Source organism: Gopherus evgoodei, chromosome 3 (genome assembly GCF_007399415.2).
Source record: "Gopherus evgoodei ecotype Sinaloan lineage chromosome 3, rGopEvg1_v1.p, whole genome shotgun sequence".
NCBI classification, from domain to species: Eukaryota; Metazoa; Chordata; order Testudines; family Testudinidae; genus Gopherus; species Gopherus evgoodei.
Window position 1 is genome coordinate 9,747,068 of NC_044324.1, and position 26,789 is coordinate 9,773,856.

The window sequence follows — 26,789 nt, forward strand, 5'->3', positions numbered from 1 at the left end:
TGGCTGGGGGCAGGAATCTGAGCACTGTGCTGACTGGGTAAGTTTGGCTCCAAGTCTGCTCTCTGGCCCCGTTGGCCGTCGCAGAGTGGCAGAAAGACGCCCCCTGATGCCCCAGGATCCTGCCCCGAGCCCTGCTCCTGCTCCTGCTCTGCGGCACAAAGGGATTAATCCGGGGAAGCCGGGGAACCCTGCGCTGGTGCCAGTAATGCCCAAGCTTGTCCCAGACAAGTAGCCTCACTCTGCCCCCTGCCAGAGCCCCCTGGTGCTCACCCTGCTCCGAGCCAGCTGCCAGGGTGGGTCCCTGCCCCCCAGCACCAAGCTGCCCCTCCACTAGCCAACTCGGGGTTCCTGGAGCCTGGCCCTTAACGTCCTCCAGCTCCTCACACTCACTCAGGGTCCCTGCCCCAGACTTGGCAGGGACTGGGGACCCAGGGCCATCCCCTTGCATGGCTGCAGCTCTGGGCAGGAGCCTGTTACTCTGTAGGGGATGCCCATCTGGACCCTGCTCAGGGCAGACCAAGGAGCAGCAGCAGGACTGGTGGAAGGGGCCAGGGCTTCTCTCCCCAGCGGACACAGATCCAGAGCCAGGTTGAGGGCACAATGCTGCATAAAGGGGAGCAAAGAGCTCCAGGGCCCAGCCTGGCAGATCTCTGGGCGGGACAGGGCCCAGCCTAGCCAGGCTGTCTTTGGCTTAGCTCAGAACTGTCCTGTACTCATAGCCTGGGCCATCCAGCCTGCCCCGTGCGCATGCAGGACAGGAGTGACCCCTGGAGACAGCTGCAGCCCCAGCACTGAGGTGGGGCGAGGGAGAGCCAGGAGTGACTGGCCTGGCCCAGACAGAAGCAGAGACCCCCTTAGACGCCAGAGACCCCTTAGATGCGAGCTCAGCCCCGGACAGCGCCTAAACCTGAGTGTGTGCTGCCCTCCCCTGGCTGAGCTGACAGCTCAGGCCTGGCCTGCGGCACCCGGGGGAGGAACAGTGGGTGCGGGGCTGGCAGGGAGGGAACAGCTGCAACTGGCCAAAGCTGCTGCCCACCTCAGCGCCCTGCCCCCGCCACACAAGCAGGGGACGGGGAATGCGACTCCGACAGGGCATCGGAGCTCGTACCAGAGCCAAGCACCCACCAGAAGGTGACTCCCTGCCCGGCTCACTGACAGGCTGGCAGCCCTGGCACATGCAGCTGGGGGCTCCTCTTGTGTTCAACCTCCCTGCCCCAGAGCACAGCCAGGACCCACTGCCACTGGGCACAGCACACCCAGCATTCCAACAAGGGCGGGGCTCCACCCCACACCCCAGCACGGCCAGCGCCCCAGCCCCACGTCCACACTCATACTGGAAGGGTCCCTGGGCCCCCACCCTCCCCAAAACAGCCCAGCAGAGTCACTGCTGAAGCTGCAGCCAGGGCTGGGCTGGGTGAATGGCAGACGTGCATGGGACAACACGTCTCAGACTTGGAATTAGCACCTTCCCCAGCAGCCCCAAACAGAGGGGAGACAGGGGGAGGCACTGGCTCGCTTGCTGGAGAGGGGATGTCCCAAAGAGTTGCTCCTGGCCATCCACTAGCTTTGCTCTAGGCCCCAAAGCAGCAACTCTGCGTGTTCAGCCAGGTACCGGGGCGTGTGCGTGTGTAACACCAGGGCATCAAGGGGAGGAACTGAGCCAGCCCTGCCTAGGTAGGCCTCTTGCCTGCCTGCGCCCCTGGCTACGGATAGCTGCCCAGCTCCCCAGCCCCGAGGCGCAGCATTCTCTGTCCACAGACCCGAGTGTGGGCAGTGGCTAGAAGGGTCCCAGCTCCAGAGTATCAGACCAAGCTCACTCCATGGACCTTTGCCTCGTTCCACCCTGCAGTTCCCAGGCCTGTGGCTTGCTCCGTGCTCAGCTTCCGAGAAACCCCCCACGCAGAGACCCTCCAAGGAACGGCCAGAGGCTCTTACCAGCTGTGAGGATCTGCACTCTCCAGGGGTGCTGGGCCATGAGTCGCTGGTACGACCTCCACAGCGCTGCCATCCCGCCTGCGGCCAGCTGCACAGACAAGGCAGAGGTAAGTCACACTGCCCTCTTTCCCCTCCTCGCCCTCTGCAGCCTTCCTAACTGCCAGCATGGCAAGAGACAGCGTCTGTTTAACGGTGGCACAGACTCCCGGGGCAGGAAGTGGAGGAGAATCAGCCCCCAGTGAGTGTGACAGAGTCTAGGGCAAGGCCCCTCCATGCACCTTTGCCTCACTCCTCCTGTCGGCTGTGCTCACAGCACCACAATGTGCACGAGCAGGTAACTGCCCCAGGACACACTCATCTCCAGCACCACCTGCTCCCCCAGCCCAGTGCCAAGCAGGCCCAGTCCGAGGGAGGAGAGCAGAGATACCCATGCCAAGGTGCCAGGTCACACACTTGGGGAATCCCTGCTCTAAGCTGGGGATGTCTCCGTTGGAAGCAATGGAGGAGGAGAGACCTGGGTGTCTGCGTCCATCACGCGGTGACTATGCGCCGCCAGTGTGACGTGGCCGTGATAAAGGCTAACGCAGTCCTAGGGTGCGTCAGGTGAGGGATTTCCCGGAGAGACGGGACGTGTTAGTACCGTTATACCAGGCACTGGGGAGCCCTCGGCTGGACAATGTGAGCAGAGCTGCTCTGCCATGGGTAGGAAAGATGAATTCAGACTGGAAGAGGTGCACAGAAGGGCGACGAGGCTGATCGCAGGAACGGAGAACCTGTGTAGCAGGGTGGACCCCTGCTCCTGCCCTGAAGAGGTTAAAAACAGCCCTGGGAGGGGGCTGTGGCTGGAGAAAGCAGCTTTAGGCTGGGGCAAGAAGCCTGGGCTGATTGGGGAAAGTAGGCTCAGCTGTGGCCATGCTCCAATCAGGCCTAGCTGGCCTCTATAAGAAGCTGTGAGCCAGAAGCCAAGAGAGTCTCTCTCAAGCTATAGAGGGAGCTGGGCCTGGCTGCAGGGAGTGGGACATAAGGCACCTGAGTGAAGCAGCGCTGGGGAAAGGCCAGGGCCAGCGCTACCATTTAGGCAGCCTAGGCAATCGCCTAGGGCGCCAGAATAATTGGTGGGCATCATTTAGCCGGAGGGGGTGGCAGGCGGCTCCGGTGGGGCTGCCGCAGTGGTGCCTGCGGACAGTCGGCTACTTGCGCGGCTCTGGTGGACCTCCCGCAGGCACGACTGTGGCAGCTCCAGCAGAGCCACAAAGCACCGGACCCTCCGCAGGCACCACTGCAGCAGCTCCAGCGGAGCCGCGGGACCAGCGAGCAGGGCGGCGAAATTGCCGTGCGCCTAGGGCGCTCAAACCCCTAGCGCCGGTCCTGGGAAAGGCAGAGGCGCTGGGGAGCTCTAGCCTGGAAAGCCCCAGGCTGTGGCCTAGCATTGGGCTAACAGGTATTGGGGGTTGCAGAGGGCAGCCCAGGGGTAGACCAAGGAAGCAGGTCCAAACCCAATCTTGCCGGTGATGAGTGACTGATACTGCAGTCTGCCCCAGGGCATGGGGCTAGACAATGACTGGCAGCAGCCATCCACTGAGGCAAGGTGGGGCTAGAGGGTGGGGGTTCCCTGGGGAGGGGAGACCCAGAGAGAAAGGGGTTACTGCCAGGGGGCAGCACCCCAAGTAAAAGGGCACTGGGTCCAGGGAGGGACATGGGGGGCCAGAGGACAGGTGGATCACCAGCCTGCAGAGAGTGCTCCAGAGCTGAATTGTGCTAATTTCAGAAGTCACAAGCAGGAGGAGCCGCAGGGGTGAGTCTGGCCTGTCTATAACCTGCCTTACGCAAGGAGGCTCAACGAGCTCGGCTTGTTTAACCTGAGCAGACGCAGGCCCAGGGGAGATCGAATTGCTCCCTCTAAATCCACCCCAGGGATAAACACCAGGCTGGGAGAGGAGTTATTGAAGCTAAGTGTCCATGTGGACACAGGAACACGTGGCTAGAAACTGGCCATTGGCAGGTTTAGACTTGAAATTAGATGAAGGTTTCTCACCACCAGAGGAGTGAAGCTCTGGAGCAGCTGCCCAAGGGGAGCAGTGGGGGCAACACCCCGAACTGGCTTCCAGCCTGAGTGTGATCAGTTTATGGAGGGGATGGTGTGATGGGGCTGCCTACGATGGCATGGAGCCGATCTGTGACCGCTAGCAGCAAATCTCCCCAGCAGCCGGTGATGGGACACTGCAGAGAATTCTTTCCCAGCTGTCTGGCTGGTAGGTCTCATCCACATGCCCAGGGTCCATCCCCTTTTGTTCACTCCCAGATTCTAGCAATCAGAGACAAAGGACACCCAGAGCATGTGGTTTTCCCTGATCATCTTGGCTAACAGCCATTGATGGACCTATCCTCCATGAACTCATCTAATTCTTTTTGGAACCCGATTATAGTTTTGCCCTTCACAACATGCCCTGGCAATGAGTTCCACAGGTTGACTGTCCATTGTATGAAGTGCTTCCTTTTGTTTTAAAACTGCTGTCTATTAATGTCACTGGGTGACCCTTTTCCTTTTTATTATGTAAAGGAGTAAATAACGCTTCCTTATTCACTTCCCCATCATTCACGATTTTCTAGACCTCTATCATATTCCCCCCCCCTTAGTTGTCTCTTTTCCAAGATGAAAAGTCTCAGTCTTATTAATCTCTCTGCACAATCAAAGGCTGTTTCATACCTTAATCATTTTTGTTGCCCTTCTCTGAACCTTTTAAAATTCTAATAAACCTTGTTTGAGATGTGGTGACCAGAACTGCAGGCAGTATTCAAGGTGTGGGCATACCTATAAATATATAGTGGCACAATGATATTGTGTGTCTCATTATCTATCCCTTTTCTAATGATTCCCAACATTCTGTTCGCTTTTTTGGCTGCCGCTGCACATCAAGTGAATGTTTTCAGAGAACTAGCCACAATGACTCCAAGATCTATCTTTAGTGGGAACAGGCGATCCCATCACTTTGTAAGTATAGTTGGGATTATGTTTTCTAATGTGCAATTACTTTGCATTTATCAACATTACATTTCATCTGCAAATTGGTGGCCCAGTGTCACGTTATTGACATAATCTGTAACTGTAGAGATCACCGTTGTAACTACTGTTCTATATTTGCAGCAAATATTGTATAAAAGTTGTCATGTGAGGAGTCTATGGAGAGGTTATGGGTTGCTGGTTATGATTATGCTGTCTATGTGTGTATCATTTTGTAGTTGACGTTATGAATATTAGCTTTATACTGTCTTGTATTTCAAACTTATGCTGTGCTTCTGGGTGACATCCCAGACAAGTGGGTGTTAGCTCTGCCTAGCCTGCTTCATGGCCTATTAAGGACCATCAGCTACACAATTGACCCATTGAGAGGAGGCAGATGCGCCTTACAACTCAGCAAAGTATGCAGGGACTGGCCCATGTGACTGCAGACTCCATGTTGCTGTAATTTTCCACAGTAAGAACAAAGAAGTGTTCTTACACCTGGAAAAGACTATAAAAGGCTGATGCCTCATCTCCATCTGGTCTTCAGTCCTGCTTCTGACCTCTGGAGGTACTTTGCTACATTGAAGCTCTGAACAAAGGACTGACTAACCCATCCCAGCGGGGGATGTTCCAGAGACTTAATTTGAACCTGCAGTTTACTCCATCACTGCTACAAGCCTGAACTAAGAACTTTGCCATTACTGTATGGAATTGATTCCATTTAACCAATTCTAGCTCTCAGCTCTACCTTTTTCCCTTTACGAATAAACCTTTAGGTTTTAGATTCTAAAGGATTGGCAACAGCGTGATTTGTGGGTAAGATCTGATGTGTATATTGACCTGGGTCTGGGGCTTGGTCCTTTGGGATCGAGAGAACCTTTTTTCTCTTACTGGAGTGTTGGTTTTCATAACCATTCATCCCCAGGCTGAGTGAGTGGCACTGGTGGTGACACTGGGAGACTGGAGTGTCTAAGGAAATTGCTTGTGTGACTTCTGGTTAGCCAGTGGGGTAAAACCACAGTCCTCTCTGTCTGTCTGGTTTGGTTTGCCTTAGAGGTGGAAAACCCCAGCCTTGGGCTGTAACTGCCCTGCTTTAAGCAATTTGTCCTGCTTTGGCACTCTCAGTTGGGTCCCACCAGAACCAGCATCGTTACACCCAGTCACCCCGTTTTGTGAGATCCCTTTGTAACTCTTCGCAGTCTGCTTTGGATTTAACTGTCTTGAGTAGTTTTGTATCTTCTGCAAATTTTGTTACCCCATTGTTCACCCATTTTCCCAGACCATTTATGAATATGTTGAACAGTCCTGGATCCAGTATAGATCCCTCCATTCTGAAAACTGACCATTTATTCTTATCCTTTGTTTTCTTTTAACTGATTACTGATGCGTGAGAGAACCTTCCCTCTTATTCCATGACAGCTGACTCTGCCTAAGAGCCTTTGACACGGTCTCGCACTAAAGGCTTTCTGAAAGTCCAAGTTACACTATATCCACTGGATCACCCTTGTGCAAAGAATTCTAATCAATCAGTGAGACATACTGTCCCTTTACAAAAGCCATGTTGACACTTCCCCAACAGATTGTGTTCATGTATGTGTCTGGTAGTTCTGTTCTTTACTATTGTTTCAACTAATATGGGTCTAGTTGTCTCAAGTTAGGCACAATAATTTGCAATCCTGAGGTCTTTGATGCGAGCAAAAGGTACTACACAGTATCAAATCAGTAACAAATGAAAAAAGATTCTGAATAATGCTACCAAAAAATAGGTAATGAAAATGCTACTTACTGATTCCCCAGATTTAGGGCAGGAAAGGAATTTCCCCCAGCTTAGATTAGCGGAGGACGGGGGGCGGTTTTGCCTGGGTCACTCACAGGTTTGAACTTATGTGAATAGTGGAGTCTCTGTCATGTGAAGTCTTTAAACCATGATTTGAGGATGTCAGTGACTCAGGCCCAGAGCCTCTGGCTATCACAGGTGTAGTGGGGTGAGGTTCTGTGGCCTCCCATGTGTAGGCCAAGTTGATCATGATTGGCCCCATCTGGCCCTAAAGTCTCTCGGGTCCAAGGACTGTGGCTGCAGGTAACAAATCCACTCAGCGAGGCACCTGTCCAGGCTGGCTGCCTCAGCTGCTGGGGAGCCTCTGGCAGAGATTGAATGAGAGCTGAAATGCCCTTAGCTGGTCTCTCCTCCCTGCCTGCGTGCCCCAGTGCTGGGGGCTGGGAGGAGTGGATGAGAAGCCAGAGAAGGGGATTTTCTTTTCAAGCTCTTAATGGAAAAGTGTCCAGGCAACTGGCCTCAAACTGCACCCCCTGCCCTGAAGCACCCTGCGTGGGCCTGGTACAGATGCCTCCCTCCCCCGCCTCAGCTGAAAGGCTGGCCCCAGGCAGTGTGGGGTTGCCAGACTTCGCCTGGTCTCTCCTCTCTGAGAGCATCAGCACCACACAGGAAGGGGTGAGACCCCTCGTGCCTTGCGCATGCTGAGCCCAGTGCTGTGCCCCAGGCGCTGCCCCATCTCCTGCACAGACTCACCCAGCCGCCCCAGCACGCTGCCACTGACAGAGGACACGCGTGAGAGGAGCAGGGCCGCTAAGAGGAGGCACTTTCTGAGCTGTCCTGGTCTCTGGACAGTGTCAGGAGGTGGGGGTACTTGGGGGAGTGGGAACAGCCCAGGGAGGGCTCCAGACTCTGGGGCATCGGGGCCAGTCCTGCTCTCCAGTGCTGGGGAGAACCCTGGGGCGCTGCGCTCAGCTCCCAGCACCTCATTTCCAGCAGGTCCCCCCAGCTCGCGGGGAGCTCAGAGACCAGCCCCACAGGCCCTGGCACTGAACATGCTGTCCTGGCTGAGTGCCACCCCCCAGGACCTGACCCCACGTGACCTGAGACCCACCAGGATCTGCCCCTGCCCCCACGTGACCTGAGACCCCCCCCCCCGGCCAATCCCCTCCCCAGGACCTGCCCCACCCCCCAGCTGTGACAGCCCCCCAGGACCTGCCCCTGCCCCCACGTGACCTGAGACCCCCCCCCGGCCAATCCCCTCCCTGGGACCTGCCCCACCCCCCAGTTGTGACAGGCCCCCAGGACCTGCCCCACCCCCACGTGACCTGAGCCCCCCCTCCCCAGGACCTGACCCCACCCCACTGCCCCCCATGACCTACCCCTCCCACCCCACGTGACCTGACCCACGTGACCCCGCTAACCGACCCCCCTTCCCCGCCAGGTCCCCGGGTGAGAAAAACACGCGGGCCCCGGGACCGAACGCGCGGTGACGTCATTAACACCGCCCATCCCCCCTACCTGTGCTTCCGCCTCCGGCCCGCCCCTCCGCAGCCTATTGGTGCAGTGGGAAGTGACGCCACACACACTTCCGGTTACTCGGGCACTAGTCCTATGACTTCCGGTCACATGCACAGTTGGGCGGGATTTATTCTCAACGTGACAAAGACCCCCGGGGGGAGGGGCTGAGCCGGGCACCCAACAGTCCCGCCCCCCCGTGTCCACGTCACAGACCTGCGGGGGGGACAGCCCCCGGGGCATGGCCGGGCAGTGGGGCTGGGCTCCCCCCCCGCGGTCGGGTACCGCAGTGCCCCCCCCGGGGTGACCGGGCAGTGGGGCTGGGCTCCCCCCCGCAGAGTAACCCCCCCCGGTCGGGTACCGCAGTGCCCCCCCCCAGGGTGTGACCGGGCAGTGGGGCTGGGCTCCCCCCCGCAGAGTAACCCCCCCCCCGGTCGGGTACCACAGTGACCCCCCCGGGGTGTGACCGGGCAGTGGTGCTGGGCTCCCCCCCGCAGAGTAACCCCCCCCCCGGTCGGGTACCACAGTGCCCCCCCCGGGGTGACCGGGCAGTGGGGCTGGGCTCCCCCCCGCAGAGTAACCCCCCCCGGTCGGGTACCGCAGTGCCCCCCCCCAGGGTGTGACCGGGCAGTGGGGCTGGGCTCACCCCCCGCAGAGTAACCCCCCCCCGGTCGGGTACCGCAGTGCCCCCCCCGGGGTGACCGGGCAGTGGGGCTGGGCTCCCCCCCGCAGAGTAACCCCCCCCGGTCGGGTACCGCAGTGCCCCCCCCCAGGGTGTGACCGGGCAGTGGGGCTGGGCTCACCCCCCGCAGAGTAACCGGCCCCCCCGGTCGGGTACCGCAGTGACCCCCCCGGGGTGTGACCGGGCAGTGGGGCTGGGCTCCCCCCCCGCAGAGTAACCGACCCCCCCGGTCAGGTACCGCAGCAGTGCCCCCCCTGGGGTGTGACCGGGCAGTGGGGCTGGGCTCCCCCCTGCAGAGTAACCCACCCCCCCCGGTCGGGTACCGCAGTGCCCCCCGGGGTGTGACCGGGCAGTGGGGCTGGGCTCCCCCCCCAGTCGGGTACCGCAGTGCCCCCCCCCGGGTGACCGGGCAGTGGGGCTGAGCTCCCCCCTGCAGCGTAACCCACCCACCCCCGGTCGGGTACCGCAGTGCCCCCCGGGGTGTGACTGGGCAGGGGGGCTGGGCTCCCCCCGGTCGGGTAACGTGGTGCCATGGTACCCAGGGCGTGACCGGGCAGTCGGGCTGGGCTCCCCTGGTCAGGTACTGCGGTGCCTCCTGTGGTGTGACTGGGCAGTGGGGCTGGGCCTCCCCCCCCGTCGGGTAACGTGGTGCCATGGCACCCCATGGGGCATGGCCAGGCAGTGGGGCTGGGCCTCCCCCCCCGTTGGGTAACGTGGTGCCATGGCACCCCATGGGGCGTGGCCAGGCAGTGGGGCTGGGCTCCCCCTCCCCACAGAGTAACCCCCCCAGTCGGGTACTGTGGTGCCCCCCGGGGCGTGGCCAGGCAGGGGGGCTGGGCTCTTCCCTGGTCAGGTAATGCAGTGCCCCCTGGGTTGGGACTGGGCAGTGGGGCTGGGCCTCCCCCCCCGTCGGGTAACGTGGTGCCATGGCACCCCATGGGGCGTGGCCAGGCAGTGGGGCTGGGCTCCCCCTCCCCGCAGAGTAACCCCCCCAGTCGGGTACTGTGGTGCCCCCCGGGGCGTGGCCAGGCAGGGGGGCTGGGCTCTTCCCTGGTCAGGTAATGCAGTGCCCCCTGGGTTGGGACTGGGCAGTGGGGCTGGGCTCTCCCCAGGCAGCACTGAGCCCAGCTTGTACCCCACCCTGGGGTTAGAGCACAGCCCCTTTGCCCCCTAGCTGAGCCAGACACCAGCCTAGGGAGACCTGATGAGAGGAAGAAAATATTGACACACACGGAGGGGGGCAACTGCTGGCAGAGCACAACCCCCCACCCAAACAAACGCAGTGCGAAATATTAGGACAAACTGCGTCCTGACCTAACATCGCTCAGGACATGGGCCAAACACCTAACTATGGGGATAGTCGGACCCTACACAAGCTTGGAACCAGGCTGAGGCCCTGTGCCCCTCCCCAGAGCCATCCCATGCAGGGCTCAGCCACCCTGCCCCCATCTTGCTGCTGCCCAGAGTGGGGTGGGGCCCGGACCTGTGACTGTGCCTGGGGACAACAGAGGAAAGCTGCGGGGCGGGTTACAGAGAGTAACGGGGAGCATCACTGGAGGATGATTACTAGCACTCATCCTCACTGCTCACCTGCCCGTGCCCAGGACTCCTGCCCGTTGCTCTGTCTGCCCTGGCCCACTCACACCGCTGGGCTTGGGGGCCCTGTGGTGGGTAACCCCCATTCATTGCTCCTTCCCCTTCACTCCGTTGCTATTCTTCGTCCATCCCTCTGTGACTAAACAGTGCCCTGCCCCATGCCATTGCACGCGGCAGAGTCGCTGCATTCACCCCAGGGGCTGGAACAGGAGTTTCCCGGCCGCATTCCTGCATGCGCCTTTTCTTGGCTGGAGCTGGCTGCAGCACGAACTCACTCAGGCCGAGCAGGGCAGGCTGCAGCGTGCGAGCACCACCCAGCAGCGGCCGGCCTGGCCCACCGGCTCCTCTGCACAGACCACATGGGCAACGGGTGCATCCAGCTCAGTTTATTAAACCCAAGGAAAGCCCTTCAGTTCACAGTGGTGGGTGTAGAAAAGTCGCTCAACAGATGCCGCCTGCCCTCCCTTCCCATGGGGCCAGCAGGGCCCAGGGCAGAACATGCTCTGCCCCTCACTGTGCTCAAGGCCAGACTCCCACCCAGGGAGACGGCTTAGGGGGAACCAAACTCCCGCTACAAGAGACGGGGGCTGGTCAGCAAGTGGAGGAAAGGGGGAGGGAGTCCTGGGGAAAAGAGCCTCCTGTGACTGGGGAGCCACAGCCTCGGGGGGCAGAGGAGACCGGGGGTAGCTGGAGCCAGAGGACATGCCCATGCTGGGAAGGGAGATGCTACTAGGGGCAGGCTAGGAACCGTCACAATGAACCGTGGCCCAGGAGGGCCGGGGATCAGCCTGGGCTCCACTACCAGCCACCGCAGGGAGCCAGCCCTGAACCCCGGCTGGAGGAGGACGGGTACCCAGGGAAGCCAGCAGGTGCCACCCCAACCCCGACACCAAGGAGCTTGTGAGCCCCCGAGTCAGGGAAGGGGATAGGGCACCCCTTAGGGGCAGTGCACCCCACATCACTCCCTCCCCACAGCATATGCAGGCTGATCTGCCCCTGGAATGATACAAGTATGACCCATTCTGAGCCTCAACCAGCCAGCTGGCATGGCCCTGCTCGCTGCCCAGCCCCAGCCCCCTAGTCAGCGGGAGGCCTTGCTCAGCGCAGTCCCTGTCACATGCTGGGGAGAAGGAGCTGGGTCCGTCCGCTAACCAGGGCTGGAGCACAGGGGTTCCTGCCACAGCTGGCACTGCTCAGGCAGGGGGTCCTAGTACCTGCCGAGCACCGTGGCCAGCAGTGCCATCCGGATGTACATGCCGTTCTCAGCCTGGCGGAAGTAGGCTGCCCGGGGGTCCGAGTCCACCTCCACACTAGGGAGCAAGGGGAGAGTCACTGCTAGGCACTGGGGAGCCCCCCGTCAGAGGCAAGGGACCCCGGAGCCACAGTCCCCAGCCCAGTGCCCCTCACCTGATCTCATTGACGCGAGGCAGCGGGTGCATGACCACCATCCTCTTCTTAGCTCTGGTCATGATGTGTGGGGTGAGGATGAACTGCCCGAAGCACTGGCCAGGGGGGAAGGCTGTTAGCATCCCAAGGATGGGCAGGACCACGGGCATCACTGCTCCCGGGACCCGCCAGCTGGTCACCCCACTGGCCCCAGGGGCCTTGCCACGCCCCCCCCCACCTGGTCACCCCACTGGCCCTGGGATCCAGGTGCCACACCCTCCCCCCGGCCTGGTCACCCCACTGCCCCCAGGGTCCATGGGCCTTGCCATGCCCCCCCACCTGGTCACCCCCCACCCAGTCACCCCGTTCCATCCTTTGCAATCCCCTGGGCAGCAGTGAAGGGGCCTAGAGGCACAGCAAGGCTCCCACACTCAAGCCCCTGCCCAGGGCCAGAGCAGCCCCAAGATGCAGCTTGCAGGCCCCGTGGGGCAGCACCGACACTCACCGCCTCGTACTCCTGCACGGAGTCGAATCGCTCCTTCTGGATGCGGGTGACGTACAGCACGTCCGTGTCGGGGAGAGCCTCCTCGAGGCTGTCGAACTCCTCCTGGGGAGGGCAGAGTTAGAGCGGGGCAGGGGCACCGTGGGGGCAAGGGGCACCGTGGGGGCGGGAGGGCAGAGAGTTAGAGCGGGGCAGGGGCACCGTGGGGGCGGGCTCACCTGCTTGATGCCCTTGGAGGCGACGAAATGGATGATGTCGGCGGGCATGCAGAGGTCGCGGGGCGTGACGTAGCGCAGGCTGACACGATACTGCGTCAGGAGACAGGCCAGCGAGTGCACCGTGCGCCCGTGCTTCAGGTCCCCCACCATGGTGATCTAGGGAGAGACAGCCACACCCTGGAGCCAGTCAGCAGGGGGCAGCGCTCGCATGGCTGCACGGGACTCCTGGGGGGGGTCAGAGCCGAGACCCAGCGCAGCAAACCCCCCCTCACTCCCCCCCACAGAGGCCTGGGGCCCGGCCCCCTTACCGTCATGCCGTTAACGGTGCCGAGTTCTTCACGGACGGTGAAGATGTCCAGCAGGGCCTGCGTGGGGTGCTCCCCGACGCCATCCCCGGCATTGATCACCGGCTTCCGGCAGCGCTTGGCAGCCAGCTGCAACGAGACGTGGGCTGGGCGGGGGGCGGCGGAGATCGCTGCCGTAGCCCATCCCCCATAGTGCCCCTGATCCACGGGGCCCAGCACAGCCGCAACCTGCCCACCTCCGCCCCTGATCCACGGGGCCCAGCACAGCCACAGCCCCTGCCTCCCTCCGCCCCTGATCCACGGGGCCCAGCACGGCCACAGCCCACCCCCTGCCCCCAGATCCACAGAGCCGAGCGCGGCCGCAGCCTGCCCACCCCCGCCCCTGATCCACGGGGCCCAGCACGGCCGCAACCTGCCCACCCCCTGCCCCCAGATCCACAGAGCCGAGCGCGGCCACAGCCCCTGCCTCCCTCCGCCCCTGATCCACGGGGCCCGGCACGGCCGCAACCTGCCCACCCCCGCCCCTGATCCACGGGGCCCAGCACGGCCGCAACCTGCCCACCCCCGCCCCTGATCCACGGGGCCCAGCACGGCCGCAACCTGCCCACCCCCTGCCCCCAGATCCACAGAGCCGAGTGCGGCCGCAGCCCCTGCCCACCCCCGCCCCTGATCCAAGGGGCCCAACACAGCCACAGCCTGCCCACCCCCGCCCCTGATCCACGGGGCCCAGCACGGCCGCAACCTGCCCACCCCCGCCCCTGATCCACGGGGCCCAGCACGGCCGCAGCCTGCCCACCCCCGCCCCTGATCCACGGGGCCCAGCACGGCCACAGCCCCTGCCTCCCTCCGCCCCTGATCCATGGGGCCCAGCACGGCCACAGCCCCTGCCTCCCTCCGCCCCTGATCCACAGGGCCCAGCACGGCCACAACCTGCCCACCCCCGCCCCTGATCCACGGGGCCCAGCACGGCCGCAGCCTGCCCACCCCCGCCCCTGATCCACGGGGCCCAGCACGGCCACAGCCCCTGCCTCCCTCCGCCCCTGATCCACGGGGCCCAGCACGGCCACAGCCCCTGCCTCTCTCCGCCCCTGATCCACGGGGCCCAGCACGGCCACAGCCCCTGCCTCCCTCCGCCCCTGATCCACGGGGCCCAGCACGGCCGCAGCCCCTGCCTCCCTCCGCCCCTGATCCACGGGGCCCAGCACGGCCGCAACCTGCCCACCCCCTGCCCCCAGATCCACAGAGCCGAGCGCAGCCACAGCCCCTGCCTCCCTCCGCCCCTGATCCACGGGGCCCAGCACGGCCGCAACCTGCCCACCCCCTGCCCCCAGATCCACAGAGCCGAGCGCGGCCGCAGCCTGCCCACCCCCGCCCCTGATCCACGGGGCCCAGCACGGCCGCAACCTGCCCACCCCCTGCCCCCAGATCCACAGAGCCGAGCGCGGCCGCAGCCTGCCCACCCCCGCCCCTGGATCCACGGGGCCCAGCACGGCCACAGCCTGCCCACCCCCGCCCCTGATCCACGGGGCCCAGCACGGCCACAGCCCCTGCCTCCCTCCGCCCCTGATCCACGGGGCCCAGCACGGCCGCAGCCCCTGCCTCCCTCCGCCCCTGATCCACGGGGCCCAGCACGGCCGCAGCCCCTGCCTCCCTCCGCCCCTGATCCACGGGGCCCAGCACGGCCACAGCCCCTGCCTCCCTCCGCCCCTGATCCACGGGGCCCAGCACGGCCACAGCCCCTGCCTCCCTCCGCCCCTGATCCACGGGGCCCAGCACAGCCGCAGCCTGCCCACCCCCTGCCCCCAGATCCACAGAGCCGAGCGCGGCCACAGCCCCTGCCTCCCTCCGCCCCTGATCCACGGGGCCCAGCACGGCCGCAGCCTGCCCACCCCCGCCCCTGATCCACGGGGCCCAGCACGGCCACAGCCTGCCCACCCCCGCCCCTGATCCACGGGGCCCAGCACGGCCGCAGCCCCTGCCTCCCTCCGCCCCTGATCCACGGGGCCCAGCACAGCCACAGCCTGCCATCCCCCGCCCCTGATCCACGGGGCCCAGCACGGCCACAGCCCCTGCTTCCCTCCGCCCCTGATCCACGGGGCCCAGCACGGCCACAGCCCCTGCCTCCCTCCGCCCCTGATCCACGGGGCCCAGCACAGCCACAGCCCCTCCCTCCCCCGGCCCCTGATCCACGGGGCCCAGCACGGCCACAGCCTGCCCACCCCCGCCCCTGATCCACGGGGCCCAGCACGGCCACAGCCTGCCCACCCCCGCCCCTGATCCACGGGGCCCAGCGCGGCCACAACCTGCCCACCCCCGCCCCTGATCCACGGGGCCCAGCGCGGCCACAGCCTGCCCACCCCGGCCCCTGATCCACGGGGCCCAGCGCGGCCACAGCCTGCCCACCCCCGCCCCTGATCCACGGGGCCCAGCACAGCCACAACCTGCCCACCCCCACCCCTGATCCACGGGGCCCAGCACAGCCACAACCTGCCCACCCCCGCCCCTGATCCACGGGGCCCAGCACAGCCGCAGCCTGCCCACCCCCGCCCCTGATCCACAGGGCCCAGCACAACCACAGCCCCTCCCTCCCTCCGCCACTGATCCACGGGGCCCAGCGCGGCCGCAGCCCCTGCCCGTCCCCGATCCACAGGGCCAAGCACAGCCACAGCCCCTCCCTCCCTCCGCCACTGATCCACGGGGCCCAGCGCGGCCGCAGCCCCTGCCCGTCCCCGATCCACTGGGTCAAGCACAGCCACAGCCCCTCCCTCCCTCCGCCACTGATCCACGGGGCCCAGCGCGGCCGCAGCCCCTGCCCGTCCCCGATCCACAGGGTCAAGCACAGCCACAGCCCCTCCCTCCCTCCGCCACTGATCCACGGGGCCCAGCGCGGCCGCAGCCCCTGCCCGTCCCCGATCCACAGGGCCAAGCACAGCCACAGCCCCTCCCTCCCTCCGCCACTGATCCACGGGGCCCAGCGCGGCCGCAGCCCCTGCCCGTCCCCGATCCACAGGGCCAAGCACAGCCACAGCCCCTCCCTCCCTCCACCACTGATCCACGGGGCCCAGCGCGGCCGCAGCCCCTGCCCGTCCCCGATCCACAGGGCCAAGCACAGCCACAGCCCCTCCCTCCCCCCGCCACTGATCCACGGGGCCCAGCGCGGCCGCAGCCCCTGCCCGTCCCCGATCCACAGGGCCAAGCACAGCCACAGCCCCTCCCTCCCTCCGCCACTGATCCACGGGGCCCAGCGCGGCCGCAGCCCCTGCCCGTCCCCGATCCACAGGGCCAAGCACAGCCACAGCCCCTCCCTCCCTCCGCCACTGATCCACGGGGCCCAGCGCGGCCGCAGCCCCTGCCCGTCCCCGATCCACAGGGCCAAGCACAGCCACAGCCCCTCCCTCCCTCCGCCACTGATCCACGGGGCCCAGCGCGGCCGCAGCCCCTGCCCGTCCCTGATCCACAGGGCCAAGCACAGCCACAGCCCCTCCCCCCATGCCTGGGTAGTCCATCTCCCTCCCACCCTATGGGACTCAGCGGGGGTGAGGGGGTGAGCTCATGCCCAGCCACAACCCTTCCCCCCCACTACCTCCCTTGGTGGCTCCTGCTTCCCTAGGGGATGGGGGTTGGCCTGGCCCCTGGGGCCCCTCACCTCCACAGCCCCCGGCTGGGGGTGGCGCAGCACCAGCACGTCCGCGTAGCAGCACATGGTCTGTACCGAGTCGGCCAGGGACTCGCCCTTCTGGGCCGAGGATGTGGACTCGCAGAAGGCCAGGACGGACCCCCCCAGGCGGTACATGGCCGCTGCGAAGGAGCTGCTGGTCCTGGTGCTCACCTCGTAGAACATGGAGGCCATGACCTTCCCCTGCAGGGGAGGGGAGACTGTGAGCATGGCGAGGCCCCGATCCCCCCCTCCCTCTCCACGGCAGGGCCCCAATCCCTCCTCATCCCCCTCCACGGCAGGGCTCCAAGCCCCCCCAGCCCCTTCCACGGCAGGGCCCCGATCCCCCAGCTCCCCCGCAGGAAGGTCCCAATCCTCCACCCCAGCCCCTCTCATGGCAGGGCCCCAATCACAACTTCCCCCACAGCACCCGCCCTGATCTGGCCCCACAGTGAGGAAAGGATCCACTTTTCCAGCCCTGGCCAGATCCCTCCCCCCACAGTGCCCGGCCGGCCTGGCTCACCTTGAGGATGTCCAGGCTCCGCTCCTTCTGCACCAGCATGCGCAGGTTGTGCGCCACGTTGAAGAGGTGGGACATCTGGAACGATACAGCGTTCAGCCAGGGGCCACATGCATTCCCCACCCCAGGCCCTCCCTGGCTCGGCTTCCTCCCCCAGCCTGTACTCCCTGGGGAGAGCCCCCAGCCGCCCCTCCCTGCACAGTACCTGCTCCTTGGTGAACTGCTTGACGGAGAGGACATGCTGCCCGACAAGGGGGTGCAGCAGGGGGGAGGTCTGCGGGTGGGGCGCGCTCGGGGGCGACGTCTGTCTGGGCAGCAGCCCCAGCGGGTAAAAGCAGCTGTCTTGGGTCACAGCCAGATCTACAGCACCAAGCGCAGGCATCAGCGAGCATCGGGGCCATGGGGCAGGAAGGAGACATCCCATCAGCCGCGTGGCAGGAGGGGAGGCTCAGCCCCCTACCCCTGCCCCATTTCACAGGCCGGCGCTCACACCTACCCCCCCACCCCAGCGCATGGCCCGCAACTCCCACCTGCCCAGCTCCTGGGGCCAAGCCAGGGGGAGGGGGGGGCAGGCCAGTGGCGAGCTCCATGCACAGCCTCTGATGGGACAGTCACTAACCATCCTGCAGCCTGGTGTGGGGCAGGGGGCCTTGCGACCCCCGGAAGCACATTCCTGGGGATGGCAACAGCTGCCCTTGCCCCCAGAGAGCAGCACCTGGCAAACCACGCAGGCCCCTGCGCAGATGGTTCAGACCATCTCTCCCTGGCCCTAGGGGCCCCAGCCTGGCACCACCTCCCTGGACCTCGGTCCCCAGACCCCACGTGGGACAAGACAAACCTGGCTCAGTGGCTTTCTTGGTGGCCTTTTCTCTCACGTCCTCGGCTGGCAACAGGCGTGTGGGAACACACAACAAGATTAGACATGGCGGCTGCGAGCACTGCACCACCTGGCCCCTGGGGAGGCTCCCAGGCACCCTGGGGCCCCACTCTTCTCTAGGCAGCGGGAGGGGGATAGGATGGGATGGGCGCCCTGGAGACGCTGAAGCCTGCATGCTCTGGCCCAGCTGGCTCCATGCGGGTACACAGTGCTGGGGGAGGGAGGGGGGCACCTAACAGAACAGAACCAGGAAGAGCCCAGCCTGCCCGGGGAGGAGAGCTGGGGGCTGGCCCCACACCCAGCAGGACACCTGCACAGGGGGCCGGCATGGGAGCAGAGCGCTGGCACAGGGCTGAGCAACCCCCCTCGCAGCCCGGGGGAGGAGACCTGAGCAACCCCCCTCGCTGCCCGGGGGAGGAGACCTGGGGGGCTGGCCCACACCCAGCAGGACACCGCAAGGGGGTCAGCACGGGAGCCGAGCGCTGGCACAGGGCTGAGCGACCCCCCTCGCTGCCCCCGGGGGAGGAGACCTGGGGGGCTGGCCCCACACCCAGCAGGACACCCGCACAGGGGGCCAGCCCGGGGCAGGAGCGCTGGCACAGGGCTGAGCGACCTCCCTCGCAGCCCGGGGGAGGAGACCTGGGGGACTGGCCCCACACCCCAGCAGGACACCCGCACAGGGGGTCCAGCACGGGAGCAGAGCGCTGGCACAGGGTCTGAGCGACCCCCCTCGCTGCCCGGGGGAGGAGACTGGGGGACTGGCCCCATACCCAGCAGGACACCCGCACAGGGGGTCAGCACGGGAGCAGAGCGCTGGCACAGGGCTGAGCGACCTCCCTTGCAGCCCGGGGGAGGAGACCTGGGGGACTGGCCCCATACCCAGCAGGACACCCGCACAGGGGGTCAGCACGGGAGCAGAGCGCTGGCACAGGGCTGAGCGACCCCCCTCGCTGCCCGGGGGAGGAGACCTGGGGGGCTGGCTCCACACCCAGCAGGACACCCGCACAGGGGGCCGGCACGGGAGCAGAGCGCTGGCACAGGGCTGAGCGACCCCCCTCGCTGCCCGGGGGAGGAGACCTGGGGGGCTGGCCCCACACCCAGCAGGACACCCGCACAGGGGGCCAGCCCGGGAGCAGAGCGCTGGCACAGGGCTGAGCGACCCCCCTCGCTGCCCGGGGGAGGAGACCTGGGGGGCTGGCCCCACACCCAGCAGGACACCCGCACAGGGGGCCAGCCCGGGAGCAGAGCGCTGGCACAGGGCTGAGCGACCTCCCTCGCAGCCCGGGGGAGGAGACCTGGGGGACTGGCCCCACACCCAGCAGGACACCCGCACAGGGGGTCAGCACGGGAGCAGAGCGCTGGCACAGGGCTGAGCGACCTCCCTCGCAGCCCGGGGGAGGAGACCTGGGGGACTGGCCCCATACCCAGCAGGACACCCGCACAGGGGGTCAGCACGGGAGCAGAGCGCTGGCACAGGGCTGAGCGACCCCCCTCGCTGCCCGGGGGAGGAGACCTGGGGGACTGGCCCCATACCCAGCAGGACACCCGCACAGGGGGTCAGCACGGGAGCAGAGCGCTGGCACAGGGCTGAGCGACCCCCCTCGCTGCCCGGGGGAGGAGACCTGGGGGGCTGGCCCCACACCCAGCAGGACACCCGCACAGGGGGCCAGCCCGGGAGCAGAGCGCTGGCACAGGGCTGAGCGACCCCCCTCGCTGCCCGGGGGAGGAGACCTGGGGGGCTGGCCCCACACCCAGCAGGACACCCGCACAGGGGGTCAGCACGGGAGCAGAGCGCTGGCACAGGGCTGAGCGACCTCCCTCGCAGCCCGGGGGAGGAGACCTGGGGGACTGGCCCCATACCCAGCAGGACACCCGCACAGGGGGTCAGCACGGGAGCAGAGCGCTGGCACAGGGCTGAGCGACCTCCCTCGCAGCCCGGGGGAGGAGACCTGGGGGACTGGCCCCATACCCAGCAGGACACCCGCACAGGGGGCCGGCACGGGAGCAGAGCGCTGGCACAGGGCTGAGCGACCCCCCTCGCTGCCCGGGGGAGGAGACCTGGGGGGCTGGCCCCACACCCAGCAGGACACTTGCACAGGGGGCCGGCACGGGAGCAGAGCGCTGGCAAGGGGCTGAGTGACCCCCCTCGCTGCCCAGAGAGGGGAGTCCAGGAGGTGCTGGGGGCAGAGCTCAGTCAGAGACATAGGCACAACAAACTGCCCCATCTCTGCCACCTCCCCCGGGTCACCAGTGGGGAGGCCTGGATCCCGTGGGAGGCAGGAATGGGAGTTTCAGTATGAGCAGGTGGCACTGGGGGGCGCTGAAGCTCTGAGACACCCACCCCCCCTCCAGCTGGTGCCCATCCCCCCTCCCAAGGACACCCTGGGGCTGGGGTGGGGGGCGACACACACTCATTGGCTGCTGCTCAGGTCACTCCGGGAAGGCCCCGCCCCAGCGCATTCCATGTGGCTCCAGGGGAGGGGCTGGGATGAGCCCCCAGCTGAATTTGCACAGGGGCCTCAACCTTGTCTCCAGCCAGAGCCCTGGGGCCAGGGAAGCGCCTGGCCCCGCTGCTCCAGCCCCACGTGCCTCACCTGGCAGGCCGGGGTCTGAGGCCCGGTGGATGCGGGGCGGCAGGTGGAAGCGCCCGTCTCCCACGGGCCCTGCTCGCCGGGGGCTGGATGCTCGGCTACGCAGGGTCTCGCTCTGCACTGTGTGCCGGGGGCGCTCGGGGGTCTGCAATGCCATGGGATGGTGAGGGGTCAGCACTGCTGGCACTGGGCATAGGAAATGCCCCCCGGCACCGCCCCACCTGTCCCACCAGCCCCCAGCAGCGCCCCCCCGCCTGTCCCACCAGCCCCCCCCCCACACACACACACCTCCCCCCGCACTGCCAGACCACCTAATCCCACATGCTGCTTCCTCCCAGCACCCTGGCCATTCCATCCCCCCACTCCAGGCCCACGCCCGTCATCATGCAGACAGGATCAGGGCACCAGCAGGCTCCTCCCCCACACAGGGAGATGTGTGACAGCCCCCCCATCTCCCCTCCCCTAGCCCCCCCCACCTCCCCCCCCTACCTTCAGAGTCTCCTTGGCTGGGGCAGGAGGCAGCACAGTCACTGCCCCTGTGGGCCATTTCCTCACGTCCTGGCCGTAGCCAGGGGGCACCAGCACCTGCAGGACACAGACACTAAGTGGGGAGAGAGCCGAGACCCGGGCTGAGATGTGGGGGAGGTCTTGGGGGACTCGCCCCCCCCAGCAGCACAGCCCAGTGTCTCAGGTCACCCCCGAGGCGCCCCCCCGCAGCCCTTACCTGCCCATCGATGTAGGCAACCTCCCCACGCAGGATCACCCTCCGCACCGTCCCCTTCACCTTCATGCCCTCAAACGGCGTCCACTGGCACTTGCTGAAGGCCATGTGGCTGGGGACGATCCACTCGTGCTCCAGGTCCACCTGGCCAGGGGGCAGAGCCGAGTCAGGCTGGGGTTGGGAGCAGGCCCAGGGACACTGGGTGGCACATCAGGGTTGGGTCTGGCCTCTGGCTTGTAGCTCGTTGGGGTGAGGCTGGTCCCAGGGAGGGAAGCACATTGGGGACAGGCCTAGGAGAGCAGGTGGTGGGGCAGGGCCCGAGAGGGCAACAGGGTGGGGGCCAAGCAGGCAGCGGAGCTGGGCTCTCATGTCTGGCAGCTGTTCAGGGTGGGGCTGGGCCCAGGGTGGGCAGGCAGCACATTGGGGCCAGGCCCAGGAGGGCAGATGGGGCAGGGCAGGTGGCAGCGCAGGGCGCAGCAGCGCCGGGCCAGGCCCAGGCTCCAGCTGGGTGCTCATGTCTGGCAGCCGTTTGGCAGGGCCCAGCCATTGCTTCTCAGCTCCACAAGAGCCCAGGCCAACACCGTTCCCATGGGGCGCAACCCCCCATTGGGCGCGCGCGCACACACACACACACCTCGATGTAGGTGTCGTCCTGCGCGGGCAGGGAGAAGATCTTGCGAGGGTTCTCGTAGAGGCGCTTGACCACATCCTCGATGGCGAGGCGCCCCTCGGAGACGGCCGTCAGCAGCAAGGGCAGCATGGTCTCCAGGCCGGGGTAGCCCGGGGGTGGCTCCTTCCCTTGCTTCTCCTCCATTGTGTGGGGAGCTATGGGCACAGAGGAGGTGCTCAGGGGGCCCTGTCCCTCCTCCCCCCCAGGGAGGGCTCCATGAGGTGAGACTGAGGGACCCAGGGCAAGCCCCACGCCCTCACTGCACACGTGAACCCTCTGCAAGGCCAGTGCCCCCCAGTGCCCGGCCTGGAGCAAGAGGCCAGCCAGGCCTCTGCCCAGCCCTCCACCAGCTCCGTCAGCATCAGCTGGGAGGGACCAACACTCACTTGGTATTGGCCCAAGGTGCCGGATCCCATTACCCACCCCTCAAACGGGAACAGGCCCCATGTCCCATTCCTCGCCCCTCCCCACCCGCCCCCATCCAGCCAGTCCCTGTCCTGGGGCCAGATGGGAGCCAGTGCCCCAGAGCGGGGACAGGCCCTGTGTCCCATTCCCCACCCCCAAGCCAGTCCCCTGCCCTGGGGCAGGATGGGAGGCAGCGCCCCCTAGCAGGCAAAGGCCCCATGTCCCAATCCCTGCCCCAACCAATGCCTGTCTTGGAGCCGGGGATAGGCCCTAGATCCCAGGTCCCACGGGTGCCAGGACACTCCAGCTGGTGCCCCGGCGCTCTAGAACGGACCCCCTCACCGTGGTCTGTGGCGAAGCAGTCGATGGTGTCCATGTTCTCCCACAGCGCCTCCAGGTCCTCGCGGGTGCCCAGCATGGGCCGTACCTGCGCGCGCCCCTCCCCAATGCGTCCAATGTCGTCCTGGCACAGGAAGAGGTGGTGCGGCGCCACCTCACACGTCACCTGGATGCCCTTCTGCTTGGCGGCCTTGATGATCAGGATCTGCAGGCCCAGGCTGAGGGTGAGACACTGTTCCCCATCCCAACCCTCCCATCCCAGATCCCCCTCCCTCATCCTCCCTGCAGCCAAGTTGGGCATTTTCTTAGTGTTCTGCATGAACACGGTGCATGCCTCAGTTCCCGTGTGCTGCATGTGTGTCCTGAAGCGGTGGGAGGGAGGGGTTGCAGAGGACCAGGTGTGACCTTGCCTAGCAGCTGGGACTCCACACACAGCCTGGGGACCCAGTGACTGGTGACCCAGGGCAGCTTGGGAGCCAGGTGGTTCTGGCCAGTGGGAGAACAATGGGCTGAGGAGAGAGGGGCCAGGGACCTGCCCAGCCGGTCTGGGGGGGAGTGGGGGGAGAGAGAGAGACACAAAAGACACTCAGGCCGTCAGGGTGTTTGCCTGGGAGGGAAGACAAAGGACAGGGGAGGGGATATAGTGGACTCAGCTGGCAGGAGGGGAGAGCAGCCAGAGCCCCCTGGATGCAGGAAAGACCTGGATGTTCTGGGCTGACACTGGCCAGGCCTGAGAACTGCCTGGACTGGGCTCCTGTGTTACCCTGGCTGAGAGTCCCTGCAGGCGGGGGCAGGACACATTGCTCCCTTGGGAGGGGGCTCCCTGAGGGGGCCCAGGGCAGAGCCAGGTGTGCTGGGGGCTCAGAGGTACGGTCCCAGGAGGTGCAGGGCCTGAGGGTCTACCCTAGGCAAGAGGAAGGCTGTCACGCTGGGGGTTACTCCCGGGGCCACACGGAGCCTAGAGAAAGCACAAGTCCTGTGAGTCCGTGACACCCCCCCACCCCACAGGGCCCAGGCCGAGGGGAGAAGCCGCCCCCCATGGCCTAGGCGCGCTGTGTTTCACTCAGCGTTTGTCATTCCCACATTAACACACACAAGATTTCGGGGGTTCCCAGTGGGGCCCAGCATCTCTGCAGCGAGCTGGGAGCCGCTAGGTAACCCGCCTAGCCAGTGCCAGAGCTCTCGGAGGCTTTCCCCAGGCCGGGCTACACAAGGACACTGGGTCGGTTTAACTCTGTCACCAGGGGTGGAAATACCACCCAACCCCAGCCCCGGCGTGCTGTCAAGTCCCTGCAGCCGCTGGGGTGGACTGCCAAGCCTGTGGCGGGCGCCGGCACAGGAACGCGGCAGGTACACAGCCAGGGCTTTGCAGGGCAGACGAGGAGCCATGGGGCAGGTTGGGGGCGGGGGTGTTTCTGGGAGCTCACAAAAGCCAATTCACACCAAGGTTCATTGTGCTGCTAAGACCTACCTCTGCCCAACCGGGCCTTTTCCTAGAACCTCTCCTGGCCCCCCAGCAACCTCGACCCCCCACGCACCCCCCAGCCCCAAGGACGACACTGCCTCCAGCCCTGCCTACAGACAGACAGCCGCAGCTCCTCCAGCCCAGAGCCAGGTCACCCCACCTCCTCCTTGCGTGCCACATGGCAGATGTGCACGGGGCGCTGGTACAGCTGGGCCACCATGAGAATCGCCGCCACCGTCTGCTTCTCCGCGTGCGCCACGATAGGCAGGTGCCTCGGCCACTGCTCGAAGTGCTGGGAGGAGAGAGCAGTGCTGGGGGGAACCGACAGCTGTACCGGGGATGGGGACGGGGACGGGAACAGGACAGACTGGCGGGGCATGGGGGGGATGGTTTGAGGGGGCAGAGCACAGCATGTGGGGGAGGCAGGACAGACTGGCGGGGCATGGGGGGGCTTTGAAGGGGCAGAGCACAGAATGTGGGCAAGGGGTGGGGGAAGGACAGTACAGATGGGACAGCGGTGCTGGAGGAGGGTGGGGGGCAGAGCACAGGATATGTGGGGGACAGGACAGACGGAGAGCGGTGCTGGAGGAGGGTGGGGGGCAGAGCACAGGATATGTGGAGGACAGGACAGGCGGACAGCGGTGCTGGAGGAGGATCGGGGGCAGAGCACGGGACATGGGGGCGGGGAGGGGAGACAGGACAGACTGAAGGGGCACTGGTGGGGAAGGTTTGCGGGGGCAGAGCACAGCACATGGGGACAGGACAGACGGACAGCGGCTGCAATGCAGGCTGGGGGAGGAGGGCATTCCCGCTGCAGATGCAGAGGGCAGGCTGGGCCCTCAGCCCCCAGTGGGCGCTGTGCTGCTGGCACCAGGAATGGGGCTGGACCCCCCAGCCCTTCCTGCAGGACCCACCTCCATCCACAGTGAGACGTTGTCTATCTTGAGCTCAGAGAAGGTGTCGTTCAGGTACATCTTGAGCCCGGCGGCTGTGCCAGCCACGGGGCCCAGGGAGCCGGCGTTGTCCGATGCGGCCCCCAGGTACAGGGCGAAGTCACAGCGCGCGCCCGCCTCCGCCAGCTGCAGGGAGACAGGCTCAGACAGGCTCACAATGGGGTGCCAAGCTGGGCCTGGGCCAGCGTGTGGATTGGCCCCCCAAGCCTGCAGCCCCCCTCACAGGGCCCCCCAGCACAGGCACCATCCCCAGATCCTCCAGCAGCTGCAGGGCCCACACTGCCCATACAACATTCCCCAGGGGGCTGAGGCCAGCCTGGAGCAATGCCTGGCCCTGCCAGCTCTGTGCCCAGGAGTGTCTCTGAGTGGCACCTGCCAGGGCAGGGAGGGTGCGTGGGCTGGGGGGACTCTGTGTGGCACCTCAGGGGACTGGCCGGGGGGGTCTCTTCATGGCAGCTCAGGGGGCCTGAGGGGGCTGTCAAGGGAAGGTCTCTGCACAGCAGCTCGGGGAAGGGGGGGACAGGGGCATTCACCTTCTGCACCACGGCAAAGGAGCTGGCATCAACAACGGCAGGGTGGGTGTTGGGCATGGCACACACCATGGTGATGCCCCCCGCCAGGGCGGCCGCTGTGCCCGAGGCGAAGTCCTCCTTGTGGGTGCCGCCCGGTTCCCGCATGTGCACGTGCACGTCGATCAGCCCTGGGAGGGGAGAGGGGTCAGAGCAGGGGCCGCTGGCCTCAGGACTCGACGGGGGCAGGCCCAGGGGGCAGCGTGAAGCCGGACAGTCTTGCTTCTCGCGGCTTTGTCCGCTGGCCGGTATGGTCGCCCCCTCGCATACACCGTATGTTGGGGGTCATGCCAGAGGGGAGGGGAGTTTCACGCCATCCTGCAAGTACCAGAATGCCGGGTGCCTTAGTACCACCCTAGGGAACGGTGCCCGTGGGCAGCCCGAGCCCAGCCGGCTTTGAGCCTCCACTCCATGGCGCAGGGATGCGGTGGGGATCCCAGGGGGCCGAGCAGCGCATGGGGCTCCATGGCAACACCAGTCAGGCCACGCAGCTGCACCCCAGGGCAGGACGGGCCCGAATCTGGCGGAGTCGACAGGTGGGGCCCAGGTCACGACCCACAGGGCACGCTCCAGGCCAGGGACTGACTCTGACTGGGGGGGGCGCAGACACCTCCCCACCCCAGCCAGATTTACCTTGGGCTCCCTGTGGTAGGGGGGCAGGGAAAGGACCACACACACATGCTCCTGCCCCTCCCCACTGCTTCCCAGCCAGGGGAAGAGCCCCCAGCCGCCCCCTCCTCTTGCTGGGAGCCCCTAGTACCTGGCAGACGGATGAGCTTCTGGGAGGTCATGCAGTCCACATGCATCTTCAGCGGGGGGGCTGTCCCGATCTGGCCCAGGGCCTGCGGGGGAGGCAGTTCAGCTGGGGAGAGGGGAGACCCAGCCAAGGGGGGCAGGGACAGGTCAGCTAGCTCTGGAGCTAGGCTTCCCCCCGGCTGCCCTTTCCCCAGGGCCCAGAGCCCAACAGCCCCCTGGGGCCAGGACACACTCATCTGGACAATTGGTGCCTCTCCAGAGCCCCCACAACAGGCAGCCCCCCCCACCAGTGTTGTGCCCCCACCTGGCCAGCCCCCTTGCTCCCCCAACAGCCAGGCAGCCCCTCAC

General features: G+C 65.6%; 2 protein-coding genes across 5 annotated transcripts in view; both read right to left on the reverse strand.

Annotated features, from left to right (window-relative positions):
* LOC115647983 (protein Mpv17-like) overlaps positions 1–8,311 on the reverse strand; it is a 46,319-nt gene extending 38,008 nt beyond the window's left edge. Inside the window, exons 1-2 of one of the 3 annotated variants that reach the window (XM_030554984.1) lie at positions 8,235–8,311; positions 1,936–2,023 (exon numbers count right to left, since the gene is read on the reverse strand). In XM_030554984.1, the coding sequence (XP_030410844.1) occupies positions 1,936–2,008 (73 nt within the window). In that variant the 5' untranslated portion in view covers positions 2,009–2,023; positions 8,235–8,311. The other 2 variants (XM_030554987.1, XM_030554986.1) reach the window with 2 other exon arrangements.
* A 2,549-nt stretch (positions 8,312–10,860) lies between these two features.
* Positions 10,861–26,789, reverse strand: part of CAD (carbamoyl-phosphate synthetase 2, aspartate transcarbamylase, and dihydroorotase) — a 41,281-nt gene continuing 25,352 nt past the window's right edge. Inside the window, exons 27-44 of one of the 2 annotated variants that reach the window (XM_030554944.1) lie at positions 26,446–26,527; positions 25,650–25,816; positions 25,078–25,242; positions 24,324–24,455; positions 22,702–22,903; positions 21,919–22,109; positions 21,288–21,428; positions 21,053–21,148; positions 20,567–20,708; positions 17,934–17,978; positions 17,301–17,455; positions 17,099–17,173; positions 16,567–16,779; positions 12,924–13,049; positions 12,616–12,771; positions 12,401–12,502; positions 11,917–12,011; positions 10,861–11,819 (exon numbers count right to left, since the gene is read on the reverse strand). In XM_030554944.1, coding sequence (XP_030410804.1) covers positions 11,717–11,819; positions 11,917–12,011; positions 12,401–12,502; positions 12,616–12,771; positions 12,924–13,049; positions 16,567–16,779; positions 17,099–17,173; positions 17,301–17,455; positions 17,934–17,978; positions 20,567–20,708; positions 21,053–21,148; positions 21,288–21,428; positions 21,919–22,109; positions 22,702–22,903; positions 24,324–24,455; positions 25,078–25,242; positions 25,650–25,816; positions 26,446–26,527 — 2,388 coding nt within the window. In that variant the 3' untranslated portion in view covers positions 10,861–11,716. Of the gene's footprint in view, positions 11,820–11,916; positions 12,012–12,400; positions 12,503–12,615; positions 12,772–12,923; positions 13,050–16,566; positions 16,780–17,098; positions 17,174–17,300; positions 17,456–17,933; positions 17,979–20,566; positions 20,727–21,052; positions 21,149–21,287; positions 21,429–21,918; positions 22,110–22,701; positions 22,904–24,323; positions 24,456–25,077; positions 25,243–25,649; positions 25,817–26,445; positions 26,528–26,789 lie in introns of both variants that reach the window. The other variant, XM_030554943.1, reaches the window with a different exon arrangement.